General features: G+C 37.3%; 1 protein-coding gene and 2 pseudogenes across 1 annotated transcript; 1 reads left to right on the plus strand and 2 right to left on the minus strand.

The window, feature by feature from the left end:
• Positions 1–896: 896 nt before the first annotated feature.
• LOC148916599 (receptor-like protein 6) lies at positions 897–3,732 on the minus strand (annotated as a pseudogene).
• A 3,762-nt stretch (positions 3,733–7,494) lies between these two features.
• LOC103343764 (receptor-like protein 6) lies at positions 7,495–10,521 on the minus strand (annotated as a pseudogene).
• Positions 10,522–12,906: 2,385 nt separating this feature from the next.
• On the plus strand, positions 12,907–14,997 carry LOC107880542 (uncharacterized). Its single transcript, XM_089052635.1, has one exon. The coding sequence runs from the start codon at positions 13,273–13,275 to the stop codon at positions 14,872–14,874; it is 1,602 nt and encodes a 533-aa protein (XP_088908761.1). The 5' UTR covers positions 12,907–13,272; the 3' UTR covers positions 14,875–14,997.
• The last annotated feature ends 109 nt before the right edge of the window (positions 14,998–15,106 follow it).

The following is a 15,106-nucleotide window of genomic DNA, read 5'->3' on the forward strand; positions in this document are numbered from 1 at the left end:
CACGTTGCATTCATGTCTGCATATCGTTTATTCAAAGATGTGGATTCCCTTCCTTCCTTGGGAATTATGGCAGATACACCACTAGCTAACTCAGACTTTATGCAAAATCCAATCCCAGACAAAGACTTGGAAAACAAACAATGAAATTACAGGCTTACTGCCAGAGTTGACATATTAGGCTAACTGCTCTCTTAGCTGCAAGTGAACCACTGTGGAATCTATATGGTCCCGACTGTCATGTTGATGTCTTGATTATTAGATGTCATGTTGATGTCTTGATTATATTGTTGAAGTTTATCTAATGATTTATTGATAAATTAAAAAAATAAGTTCATCCTGCCTTATTCTCTATCTTAGATACTATTTCTGTTTATGTCTATAGAGCCATTTTCTACTAGTGCAATTAAATTTTTTAGTATAAGAGTAAATGAATAATGCCAAACAAATTTTAGTATTCAAAATCCTAAACATGAGATTATTTTTGTCGTCTATATATAACACATGACTCACATGACTTCTCCGAAGATATGGAAAACCCAATAATATAATGTTACGTTTGATTAAATTTCTCTGTATTTTTTTTATTTTTATTTTTATTTTTATTTTTGCCAAAGTTAGGAATTGGCAAGGAAAAACTCACACACACGAGTACCATAGGAGTTTGAACCCGAGACCACTTGTGAGCACACCAAAAACTTGGGCTAATCCATCTGGCACCCAATTGTCACAGTAATTGTTTGATCCAAATACCAACTGTTTCTTGATACATATTATGGGGTTGCTTGGACGGTAACTAATCAAAATGAATATTGTAGCAAACTGCTAGGAAAGAAGAAATTTGTAAATTCGTCTAGAAATACATTATAAAAACCATATATAAAAAACAAATACAAGGCTCAAATACGTCCCCTCCTCCTGTTGATCCTCTTGGCTGCCTCCACAAACCATTCATGCTTCTTGTTTGTCCAAATGTCCCCAAAAATCACTCCAATTATTAAACCACTAATAATTCCCGGCAGAACAACGTACCAGTCTAGTTCAATTTGAAACCCAGAGTCTTCATCTTCTTCAAAGATTGATGGCGGTGGCGGTCTTGAGCTCTCACATTTTTTTGACAAAGGCTTTCCACACAAACCTGAGTTTCCAACATAGGAATCTTCTAGGAATGTACCAAATTGTTGACCGAGTGGTATAGGCCCCCAAAGATGGTTATGGGAGACATTGAAATATGCAAGGAAATTGAGTTGTGCCAAATTACCGGGGATCCTTCCTGAGAGCTGATTCTGGGAGAGATCCAACGATTCAAGAGCAGTCAAGTTCCCTAAAGATGAGGGGATGTGACCAGTCAGAGCGTTGTTGGAAAGTATAAGCGAGTGAAGGGCTCTTAGATTCCCAATGATACCTGCTGGAATCTCTCCTTCAAATCTATTACTTGAGAAATCTATCAACCTAAGCTGATAAGGGGTCGCATCATATTTCAACTCAACACCTTTTGCAGTAGTCGTGATCGAGTATGGAACATTATCATAAGAGTCTGCATATGTATTTGACCTCTTTAACGTCGGAGAGACTCGAAAATAAATTTGGTGATTCTCATCATCAACAAATTTCATGGAATTCCAGTTGTCTAAGTAGTTGGAGGGCAACTTACCTGAAAAACCATTGTTAGATAAATCAATGATGCACAACTTTGGGAACTCATGGTTTGTTGCAGGCTTCCCAATCATGCCATGAAAACCATTGGACCTCAAACTGAGATACTGTAGAGCTGGAAGTGCCCCTAACCAAGATGGGAAGATGTCACTCAGCTGATTGTTTCCAAGGCTAAGAAACTCTAAATGAGTGCAATTGGCCATTGATCTTGGTACCTTCCCCTGTAACTGATTGTAACTCAAATCAACCATTTTCAAACTATTTTCGGCCGAACATATTTGAGGAATACTGCCGTGAAAAGAATTGTGGTACAGGTCCAATATTTCCAGAGAGCTGGAGTTCCCCAAACACCGTGGAAGCATGCCACTCAAGCTGTTGTTGGACAAATCAAGAGCTTGTAAATAAATCAAGTTGCAGAATGAGGGTAAAATATCTCCACTATAATTATTGTCTCTGACAACATAGTTTCTGATTGATTGTGGTGGAATTGGCAGTGTTCCTTGTAACATATTGGATTGGAGATCCAAAGAATTTAGATTTTTCCATGGGAGAATGATTGGATCTTGGTCAAATCCTGTTAAGAAGTTATAAGAGAGGTGGAGAGTGATCAATGTTTCTCTAGTTGCGTTCCACACCCATTTTGGTATTCGCCATGGATGCTTTGTTACGAAGGTCTAGGACCGACAATTCGTATTGATTTTTTAAAAATTCTGGAAACTCTGTTAAATTGCACGAAATCAACTCCAGAACTTGAAGCTGTGGAAAAGTAGCACCCAAATTGGGTTTGCTCAAATGAGATAACTTGTTGTATGATAATCGCAGGAACTTCAACTTTTTGAGCTTGGAAAACTGATAAAACTCAACAAACCCACTCAAGTTACTATAGGAAAGGTCAAGATATTCAAGATTTTTGAGTTGAAAGAGCGACCCAGGAATTTCTCCTTGGAAATTGTTGCCCATGAGCCTTAGAGTACTTAACCGGGTCAGGTTAGCCACAAAAGATAGGAATTCTCCCTTTATGCCGGTATTCTCAAGGCCATAAAATGAAGGCATGTATAGGATTTTCGTCCCCAAACAAAAAAAAGACATGTCTAGGTAACAGAGTTGGGTAAGGTTTCCCAGGGAAGATGGAACAAGGAGGAAAAATGACAGTAGGAGATGTCCAATAACTGAAAGAACGAAGGTTTCCGAGGAGCTAGGAAGTTGGCCAGAGAAATTCGTGTAGGCAACACCCAATTCCTTGAAGAAATTACTCCTGTTAAAGGTGGGAAAATAACCTGTTAGGTTTGAGTTACCGTCCAGAACAAGAACCTCTAAGTTTGGTAGGTAGAAAATGCCTGCTGGGAATTCCCCATTCAACTCACAATCGCCAAGTTGGAGAGATGTGAGAAAAGATGCATTGACCAAGATATCAGGCACAGTGGATTGTATCACTACCCAATTAAGATGGAGTTGTTTTAGGTTGGTCGAGTTTTGAACCAGGCTTCTCATGTTTCCCTTGGTCAGTTTTAGAGAGTTACGATAAACAGGAAGTTTCAGACAATTGAAAGACAGATCAAGGGTAGACAGCTTCGATAGCATTGAAATTTCTGATGGAATTTGGCCATAAAACAAGGAATTTGAAAGGTTGAGATATGTTAGACTCGAAAGATCTTGACCGAACCTTGATGGTATTTCAGAGAAATTGAAGTGATTATCTGAGAGGTCAAGCCTCTGCAGATGAACAAGGCGGAAGAGACTGTTGCTGGAATTGATAGAACAGTAAAGACATTTGCTGCTGAGGTCAAGGCCAACAACATGGCCAGAGTCCTCATCACACTCTACACCATCCCATGAACAACAATTACTCCGATTCCCATCTCCTTCTAGCGTCCAAAATGCAACCTTCGGATAAGCAAGAGGATATGCAGAAACAGACTTGCTAATTGCAAAGCTTTCCTTGAACTGCAGCAAGGTGAGCACTCATCAACTGGCCAAGTGCTCGAGTCTGTACAAGTAAAAAAAGTGAGTGGCATTGAGTAATAGCAAAAGAAAACAACGTACATAAATAAACTTTGACGGCCACGATTCCATTCCCATATCACAGCTATGTTTTCTGATTATGGAAATGCTTATGGCTCTTACGTAGTTAAGGATCGCGAAATCCACCTCCTTTTATAGGCACAGCTCATGCAAAATAATCAAGGAAAATGGGGATGCTTGATGAGCGGTGATGAAGCCAAATCAATCACTCTAAGACTCGAAGTCAAGTCGTCTGCAGGATTGAGATTTATCTTGCTGGAAACAATGTTTCACAATCGAAGCCTTTTGCATGTAACATCGATCTCTTTCTCCAGCTAATCATTACCCCAAACATTGCTGTCTATAATTATTAAAAGTAGTGGCATTTCCCTCATCCATTATCTTTTATTTCCATTTTATTTTTTAGGTTAGTGAAAAAAATCTTGTGGTGACTTGGTCTGAGTCATGTCAGTTCGGCATCTTTGTTTGAAATATGTCCAATGGTGGTTCTACATGGAGGGCGGTCACATTTTCCAACCAAACAAAGTACATATCTTTATCCCAACCCAAAAAATAGGTGCCCTATATGAAGTTAAATTCAAATACGGGGGAGACGTTGATGATATGGACGGAAGAGCCGCACTTGAACCTGTAGTCAAGTTCCCTTGTATTAACGAGTGTGCAAGGATTTTCAAACGCTCCCAACTATACGTATTTACGGAGGATGGTTGCATTAGGTCATTCGATACGAAAACTAGGGAATTAGATCCCTCCCTACCTCCTACCTTAGAGTTGAAGCCGAGTGGTACAGTCGTGTCCGCATATGACAGACTCTATTTTCTTGAAGAAGCATCGCCCTTCGTAGCAGATCCGCTTCCATCTTTTGCAAAATACAATCTCACATTATGATACTGTCATACGCTTAATCGCAAACATATATTATAAGGCTTACAAAAAATTTCACATTATGATACCGTCGTACGCATGCCTCCTTGTGGACGTCATGTTGCCCAGATGCTAAACCCAACCATTTCTAATGTACAAATAATAACGATTATTTGACCAAAAGACGGAAAAAAGAAGAAGATTCATATTAGTCAAAAACAAGGAAAGTCGCGTTGCGAGTCACGTGTCTAGTTTCAAAGGCAAGCGCACTCACCACACGGCCTCCTCTGCCTCGTCTTCTCCCGCCACACACTCGGTCTTCCTTCCCTCCTAAATGCCAATCGTTCAGTTACCTTACCTCTTTAGTCAATTTATAATGAAACTTGATGTAATAGCCCGAAAATGACAACGGCAAGAATCGGAAATTGGATCGGGTAAAATCGGGTATTGAATTGCGGTGATTTTGATCGCTTTGTGAGTCGTCTGTAAACTGTTTGTTAAAATGCTTGCAGTGTTATTGAAAACTAGTGTTTGGTAGTGTTGTAAAATGACGAAAACTTTGATTGATAGGTGTTGAGCGTTTCTTATGTGTTCTAAAAGGACGAACGCCGCGGCATTGCTTTGTCTTCATTATTATCCACCTGCAGACATTACGAGGCCTTTATGTTCTGTTCTGTTATGTTTAGTTTATCTTGTTTTAAAGTTTTTGTTTTGGTTTTTTTACAGCATGTTTAGTCTGTCCTTTTTTATGGTTAGAAAATATGATCCTAATGTAAATTGCTTGGCGTGAGAGCAAATGGAAAAATTAAGCCTAGTGTGCACGCATACTTGTTAATATTGATTTGATTTTTTTTTTTTTTTTTTTTTTTTTTTTTTTTGCATAGGGTTTCTGTCAACTAGTGATTAATTTTATACAAATTTATAAATAAACCCAATCCTAGACATGTATTTATAAAAAAACCCAAGCACTATTTAAACATAGAAACACACCCAAAATCAACAATTGTATATTTTTTGGGTGTGTTTATAAATGGATTTTGAGTGTGTGTAATGATGGGTTTTTGGTGTGTTTATAAAGTGTTTTGGGTGTTGGGTTTTTTTATAATTTCAGCCCCCATTTTGGGTGTTTTAGTGAAACTCCCTTAATTTTATTTCTCTTTGGTGGAATATGTATCATAATCAATTGACATCTAAGTTGGTTAAAATTTATAGGATTTTGTCTTCAAGAGAGATGTATGTGTTGTTACTCTAATTTCACAGAAATTGGAGATTGTGCTTGAATTACTTAAATTGAAAATCATAAGGCAAAATTGATGTACAAATAGTAACTATTATTTGACCAAAAGACGGAAAATAGAAGAAGATTCATACTAGTCAAAAACAAGGAAAGTCACGTGGCGAGTCCGTGTCTGGTTTCAAAGGCAAGCGCGCTCACCACATGAAGTCAAGCTATTAAAGGCCAGTCTAGCTTTTGCCCCATGAAAGGCTTCAAGCATTGTCGTCAAGTAATCTAACTGGCTGGTGAAAGTGAGCTCTTGAGACGGACCATAAAAGTCTTGCAAAGCCAGCTCTCACTGAAACCTTTCAGAGACAGCTTTTTCAGTTGTCCTGTGCAGATCACCATTTCAATAAGGTTTGCGTGGAACAGCATCAGCCTGCATCGCCATGAATGTCACAACTTGGAGTCAAGTCAATCGTCTGCATCGATAATTCAAGGAGTAGGTTTTCTTTCATGTGTATCGCTCTGCGTTGTTCCAGTCAGACTCGTGCCATTGATCTAGCTAGCTAGCTTTGTCCCATTAAGCCTTTAAGTCTTGAACCAGATTACAAGCCATGGATCAACAATGTAAACATTATAGTCAAACAAAACCATTCAAAGTGGGGCACCGAAAACTTAATTTTCGGTGCCCCAAAAAAAAAAAAGATCATATGCTGAGAAATTATAATTATAATTCTAAAATCTGCATAAACTTTAAGTCATTCATAAAATTTAGCAAAATTAGTTAAATTAATAGTGCACATAATTTTAATCGTACTTGTGCATGCATTAATTGCTGATATAATTCACACTTAAATTTTTCTTTAAATTTGGTATCTGAGCTCATACCACTTGAGTATTTTTTTCAGAGGCCATCTATTAAACATCGTAAACTTCAATTTTTAATTTTATTTTCTTCTATGAAACTTGATAAACATAAAAGTAAACGACATTTACACGTTGCATTCATGTCTGCATATCGTTTATTCAAAGATGTGGATTCCCTTCCTTCCTTGGGAATTATGGCAGATACACCACTAGCTAACTCAGACTTTATGCAAAATCCAATCCCAGACAAAGACTTGGAAAACAAACAATGAAATTACAGGCTTACTGCCAGAGTTGACATATTAGGCTAACTGCTCTCTTAGCTGCAAGTGAACCACTGTGGAATCTATATGGTCCCGACTGTCATGTTGATGTCTTGATTATATTGTTGAAGTTTATCTAATGATTTATTGATAAATTAAAAAAATAAGTTCGTCCTGCCTTATTCTCTATCTTAGATACTATTTCTGTTTATGTCTATAGAGCCATTTTCTACTAGTGCAATTAATTTTTTTTTAGTATAAGAGTAAATGAATAATGCCAAACAAATTTTAGTATTCAAAATCCTAAACATGAGATTATTTTTGTCGTCTATATATAACACATGACTCACATGACTTCTCCGAAGATATGGAAAACCCAATAATATAATGTTACGTTTGATTAAATTTCTCTGTATTTTATTTATTTTTATTTTTATTTTTATTTTTGCCAAAGTTAGGAATTGGCAGGGAAAAACTCACACACACGAGTACCATAGGAGTTTGAACTCAAGACCACTTGGGAGCACACCAAAAACTTGGGCTAATCCAACTGGCACCCGATTGTCACAGTAATTGTTTGATCCAAATACCAAACTGTTTCTTGATATATATTATGGGGTTGCTTGGACGGTAACTAATCAAAATGATTGTAGCAAACAGCTAGGAAAGAAGAAATTTGTAAATTCGTCTAGAAATACATTATAAAAAACAAATACAAGGCTCAAATACGTCCCCTCCTCCTGTTGATCCTCTTGGCTGCCTCCACAAACCATTCATGCTTCTTGTTTGTCCAAATGTCCCCAGAAATCACTCCGATTATTAGACCACTAATAATTCCTGGCAGAACCACGTACCAGTCTAGTTCAAGTTGAAACCCAGAGTCTTCATCTTCTTCAAAGATTGATGTCGGTAGCGGTCTTGAGCTCTCACATTTCTTTGACAAAGGCTTTCCACACAAACCTGAGTTTCCAACATAGGAATCTTCTAGGAAGGTACCAAATTGTTGGCCGAGTGGTATAGGCCCCCAAAGATGGTTATGGGAGACATTGAAATATGCAAGGAAATTGAGTTGTGCCAAATTAGCGGGGATCCTTCCTGAGAGCTGATTCTGGGAGAGATCCAACGATTCAAGAGCAGTCAAGTTCGATAAAGATGAGGGGATGAGACCAGTGAGAGTGTTGTTGGAAAGGCTAAGCATATGAACACCTCTTAGATTCCCAATGATACCTGGAATCTCTCCTTCAAATCTATTACTTGAGAAATCTATCAATCTTAAAAGATAAGGGGCCGCAAAATATTTCAACTCCACACCTTTTGCAAAAGTTGTGATCGAGTATGGAACAACATAAATGCCTGCAAATTTATTTGAGCTATTTGACGTCTCAGAGACTTGAAAATAAATCTGGAGATTCTCATCGTCAACAAATTTCATGGAATTCCAGTTGTCTAAGTAGTTAGAGGGCAACTTACCTGAAAAACCATTGTTAGATAAATCAATGATGCACAACTTTGGGAACTCATGGTTTGTTGCAGGCTTCCCAATCATGCCATGAAAACCGTTGGACCTCAAACTGAGATACTTCAGAGCTGGAAGTGCCCCTAACCAAGATGGGAAGATGTCACTCAGCTGATTGTTTCCAAGGCTAAGAAACTCTAAATGAGTGCAATTGGCCATTGATCTTGGCACCTTCCCCTGTAACTGATTGTAACTTAAATCAACCATTTTCAAACTATTTTCGCCTGGACATATTTGAGGAATACTGCCGTGAAAAGAATTGTGGTGCAGGTCCAATATTTCCAGAGAGCTGGAGTTCCCCAAACACTTTGGAAGCATGCCACTCAGGCTGTTGTTGGACAAGTCAAGAGCATGTAAATTATTCAAGTTGCAGAAGGAGAGCGAAATATCTCCACTATAATTATTGTCTTTGACAAAATAGTTTCTGATTGATTGCGGTGGAATTGGCAATGATCCGTGTAACATATTGGACTGGATATCCAAAGAATCTAGATTCTGCCATGGGAGAATGATTGGATTTTGGTCAAACCCTGTTAAGAAGTTATGAGAGAGGAGGAGAGCGAACAATGTTTCTCTAGTTGCGTTCCACACCCATTTTGGTATTCGCCCATGGATGCTGTTGTTACGAAGGTCTAGGTGCGACAATTCGTATTGATTTTTTAAAATTTCTGAAACTCTGTTAAGTTGCACGAAATCAACTCCAGAACTTGAAGCTGTGGAAAAGTCGCACCCAAATCGGGTTTGCTCTGCAGAGATAACTTGTTGTCTGATAATCGAAGGACCTTCAACTTTTTGAGCTTGGAAAACTGATCAAACTCAACAACCCCACTCAAATTACTAGAGGAAAGGTCAAGATATTCAAGATTTTTGAGCTGAAAGAGTGACCCAGGAATTTCTCCTTGGAAATTGTTACCCCCGAGGCTTAGAGCACTTAACCGGCCAGGTTAGCGACAAAAGATAGGAATTCTCCTTTTATGCAGGTATTCTCAAGGCCCAGAGTGTAGAGCTTGGTTAGCTTTCCAACCCATGACCAAGACTCAGTAACTTGGCACGTGGAAAAATTATATGGAACCCCATAAAATGAAGACATGTACAGGATTTTCGTCCCCCAAAAAAGAAGACATGTCTAGGTAAAGTCGGGTAAGGTTTCCCAGGGAAGATGGAACAAGGGGGGAAAATTGACAGTGAGGCGATCTCCAACACACTCAAGGCATGAAGGTTTCCGAGGGAGCCAGGAAGTTGGCCAGAGAAATTCGTGTAGGCAACACCCAATTTCTTGAAGAAATTACTCCTGTTAAAGGTGGGGAAATAGCCTGTTAGCAATGGGTTCGAACTCACACGAAGAACCTCTAAGTTTGGTAGGTGGAAAATGCCTACTGGGAATTCCCCATTCAACCCACAATTGTCAAGTTGGAGAGATGTGAGAGAAGATGCATTGACCAAGATATCAGGCACAGTGGAGAAAATGTTTACCTCACTAAGATGAAGTTGTTTTATGTTGGTCAAGTTTCGAACCAGGCTTCTCATGTATCCCTTGGTCAGTTTCAAAGGGATAATGTCAGGATGAAGTTTCCGAGAATTGTAAGACAGATCAAGGGTAGACAGCTTCGATAGTATTGAAATTTCTGATGGAATTTGGCCATAAAACAAGGAATTTGAAAGGTTGAGATATGTTAGACTCAAAAGATCTTGACCGAACCTTGATGGTATTTCAGAGAAATTGAAGTGATTATCTGAGAGGTCAAGCCTCTGCAGATGAACAAGGCGGAAGAGACTGTTGCTGGAATTAAAAGAACCGTAAAGACAGCTGCTGCTAAGGTCAAGGCCAACAACATGGCCAGAGTCCTCATCACACTCTACACCATCCCATGAACAACAATTACTCCGATTCTGATCTCCTTCTAGCGTCCAAAATGCAACCTTCGGATAAGCAAGAGGATATGCAGAAACAGACTTGCGAATTGCAAAGCTTTCCTTGAACTGCAACAAGGCTGAGCACTCATCAACCTGGCCAAGTGCCGAGTCTGTACAAGTAAAAAACAGTGAGTGGCATTGAGTAATAGCAAAAGAAAACAGCGTACAGAAATAAACTTTGACGGCCATGATTCCATTCCCATATCACGGCTATGTTTTCGGATTACGGAAATGCTTATGGCTCTTAAGTAATTAAGGATCGAGAAATCCACCTCCTTTTATAGACAGTTCATGCAAAATAATCAAGGAAAATGGGGATGCTTGATGAGCGGTAATGAAGCCAAATCAATCACTCTAAGACTTGAAGTAAAGTCATCTGCAGGATTGATATTTATCTTGCTGGAAACAATGTTTCACAGTCAGAGCCTTTTGGACGTAACATCGATCTCTTTCTCCAGCTAATCATTACCACAAACACTGCTGTCAAACTATAATTATTAAAAGTAGTGACATAATCGAACATGATCGCTTTGAACATAATTTGTGAACCCAAATGTGTTGCCTACTGGGGAGGGCATTTCCCTCCTCCACTCTCTTTTATTTCCATTTTATTCTTTTAGGTTAGTGAAAAAGATCTTGTGGTGACTTGGTCTGAGTCATGTCAGTTCGGCATCTTTGTTTGAAATATGTCCGGTGGTGGTTAATTACATCCCCTAACTAATGTAGCTTTTTATATTTATTAATAAAATTTACTTATGCAGTTGAGTTTAGTATGTAAGTTTTGTCTAATTATCTTTGAAATCATGGATCCACCACTAAATCTGCCTCATGTTCTACATTTTCTTCGAGGCTAAATGAGTGGTTTATTATTTGGGCATATCAATTGTTTTTGAAATTTAGTTCTTTTGGGTTTTGTAAGTTTGGCTTTGGATCATGTATTTTTAAGAATTTTTCATATTAAGAGGGGCGATAACATATTAAACTCACACACACTATACGGATGCTATGACTCAAAACCAAAACCTTTCTTAGGGAGAGCATTTGCTCCGAACCACTTTAATAGCGGGTCCTTCACTCAATCATGCTTAATTTTAGTGATATAGTCTGTGCAACTTTTATTCCTTTTTAATAGTACAAGCTATAGTTTCTCACACACCCACAAATATGATGGCGTGGGGTTCGAACTGAGACCTCAGTCTGCAAGTTAATACCCTTTTTACTAAGCTAAACCCTGTTGACGACTTTATTCCTTTTATTTTTTTGGTTTTGCTTGTTTTGTAGTCTTTTTTAGTTAGTGTTTTTATTGTCTTGTAGGGTTTGGTGGCTTCTTTTGTTAGTTGTTTCTACTATTGAAATTTATCAAAATTTGTTATTTGACATAGTAGTTTTTAAAAAAATTAATAAATGGATGTAACCAAAAACAGTTTAATAAATGGGTGGAGCACAACTTTTCTGTTAAATCATTAAATGGATCTTATTTTTTGGTATTATGATGATAGAAAATAATAATTAAGGGAAAAAAAGGACACTTCAGACTATATTAATTTTACTTATCTATATATATAAAACAAAAAGTAGAGAATGATAAAATATTCAAAAACTCAAAAAATATCCTTGATTAACCAAAGTGCTAAAAGACTACAAATTAATATAATATGGGTAAAATGTTAAAACACTAATTCTAAAAATAAAAATAAAAATAAAAAAGAAAACCAGAAAATGAAGTAAAAAGAAGAGAATGGTAAAACATTCAAAATACCAGAAAATGCCCTTGATTAATGTAAACATTAAGAATTGAAATCATTAATTAAATGAGGATAACATGTTAAATTCAAGTCTTTTCATATTAAAAAAATTAAAATTAAAAGAAAAATAAAATAATGGACCATATTTTTAAGGAACACAACTACCCATTATCTTTTTTAATTATAAAATAAATTTAAATTTATAAATAAATATACATAAAATATAAATAATAATAAAAAGGCATCTCACAGACGCAGAAGCGGGTGCGAAGAGACTAGTATATATAAAATAAAATGCAGAGAATGGTCAAACATTCAAAATACTAAAAAATGTCTTTGGTTAATGCAAGCATTAAGAATTGTAATTATTAATTAAATGAGGATAATACGGTAAATTCACACGTTTTCATATAAAAAATTTTAAAAAAAAATCAGATAATTGATCCTATTTTTATGGAACACAACTATCCATTATCTTTTTTAATTCTAAAATAAATTTTTGTAATTTTTTTTTAAAAAAGCCTCTCACAAATACCAAAGCGCGTGTGGAGAAGCTAGTAAAATATAAGATAAATTCCACCTAAGTAATTATATGGAGGAAGTTACTGTCCACTTCATACACATTCCTCTTTTTACTTCCCACTCCACCCCACCCACATTCTTCTGTTTTCTTTATACTTTTGAATATCTATATATTTACCTGATGTAAAAAAGAAATTATATTTGCGTATGGAAAATAAAATAAAATATAATTTAAAAAAGAAAAAGAAAAAGGTCAATTGGCACACGCTAGGTATAATATAACTTGAGCATTGTGGAGTCACCAAACACCATGCTATTTCAGTTCAGAATCAGATTATACTCGTCCAAGTTGTATCTTTTGATTAAAAAACAAAAAAATAAAAAAGTTGCAACGCCCAACTTTCTATGTCGCTGCTGCTTCTTCTGCTCCATCGCCAATGCCTCGGTGAAGCAGACTCAGAAGAACTCATTTTCCACCATTTTCATCCTCTGCCTCAATCAAGGTTAGTGGGTCATGCCCGTTTCTCCAGTTCCATGCTCTTTGTTCCAATGATTTCATCAAAGACCCAGCAACACTTCATTTCAGTTTTCTGAATCAGTAGGTCAAAACTTGATGTCAACCCTCGAATTGATCCAACAACTTCAATTTCTGAAAACCCAGTCCTATATGTGGTACAGTAGGAAAGTATGAACAAATTCCCATTTCGTCAGTTTTCTAGTTTGCCCAATTCAATTGCAAAAGAACCCACCTTTACAAACCCCACAACTTGTGGGAAATTTGGAAAAAGGAATTGGAATCCACTTCCTATTCCCCACAGAACAATTCCTGAACCCAAAGGGCAGGACCTTGATTTTGTGAATGTTGCAAACAGCCATCTAATTCACTCTGACTGGGCTAAGCTCAATTCCTTGTCCAATGGTCTAACTGGTTTCAGAGTGAAACATATACTGCTAAAGATTAAGCAGGACTATGTTCTTTCCCTTGAGTTTTTCAATTGGGTTGCAGCTCAAAACCCCACTTCACTTACCCTTGAAACACACTCCATTATTCTCCACATTCTCACCAAATACAGGAAGTTCAAGTCTGCAGAGTCTATTTTGAGAAAGGTTCTTGTCTCGGGTTCGATAGATTTGCCTTCCAAGTTGTTTGAAGCAATATTGTATTCGTACCGCTTGTGTGATTCTTCTCCTCGTGTTTTCGATTCTCTTTTCAAGACTTTTGCGCATATGAAGAAATTTAGGAATGCCACAAATACATTTTGTCAGATGAAGGATTATGGATTCTTCCCAACAGTTGAGTCTTGCAATGCATATCTTAGCTCATTGCTTGATTTACATAGAGCTGATATTGCTTTGGTATTCTATAGAGAAATGCAGCGTTGTAGGATTTCACCGAATGTTTATACTCTTAATATGGTTATATCTGCTTATTGTAAATTGGGAAAATTAGAGAACGCTGTTGAGGTCCTTGAGAAGATGGACAGCATGGGTTTTAGTCCTACAGTTGTATCATATAACACGCTGATTGCAGGACACTGTGATAAGGGTCTTCTGAGTTCGGCTTTGAAGTTCAAAAACTTGATGGCGAAGAATGGATTGCACCCAAGTGTGGTTACTTTTAACTCACTTATTGATGGGTTTTGCAAAGAAGGAAAACTAAAGGAAGCAAACAGAATTTTTAGTGAGATGAAAGCCGTGAATGTTGCTCCTGATACCGTAACTTACAATACTTTGATAAAAGGGTACAGCCAAGAAGGTAATAGCGAGATGGGCAATAGGCTTTTTGAGGAGATGTCAAGGAATCAAGTAAATGCTACTATCGTGACTTATAATGCATTGATATTGGGACTCTGCAAGGAGGGTAAAACAAAGAAAGCTGCATATCTTGTTAAAGAACTTGATAGAAAGCACTTTGTCCCAAATGCCTCAACCTTTTCTGCCCTTATTGAGGGGCAGTGTGTGAGAAAGAACTCGGACCATGCCTTCAAGTTATGTAAAAGCATGATAAGGAGTGGTTATCATCCCGATAAGCATACTTTTAACATGCTGATATCTAGCTTCTGCAATAACAGGGATTTTGATGGAGCAGTTGAAGTCTTGAAAGAAATGTCTGAGAGATCTTTTGCTCTTGATTCAAGCATCTTATCTGATTTATGTCTAGAACTATGCAGATGCAGGAACGAGAAAATGGTAAAATGGTTATGCAGTGAGATGGAAGTTAGATGCCTCATCCCTCAAGGTTTTGACATGGCAAAAATTCTCTCCCCTGTAGTAGTGGAAGAAAACTGAACATTCGGAAATAACATGTAAAGGTGTACATTGTTTTCCTTGTACCTTTCAAAGAGAACATTCTACGGTGTTTTGGATGCGGATTATTACTTGAGGTGTAAGATGCCTCTGTTAATTGGTTTATTAACTCCTTTTCTCTTGAGCCATGCACTTGAACGTGTTCCAGATAAGTTCATGTAAACAATTCTCTGTGTCTTTGTTTTAAACAAGCCTTAAACATGGTTCCATACGA

The sequence above is a fragment of the Prunus mume genome, linkage group LG5 (genome assembly GCF_029339155.1).
Source record: "Prunus mume cultivar Tortuosa linkage group LG5, ASM2933915v1, whole genome shotgun sequence".
In the NCBI taxonomy this organism is placed as follows: Eukaryota; Viridiplantae; Streptophyta; class Magnoliopsida; order Rosales; family Rosaceae; genus Prunus; species Prunus mume.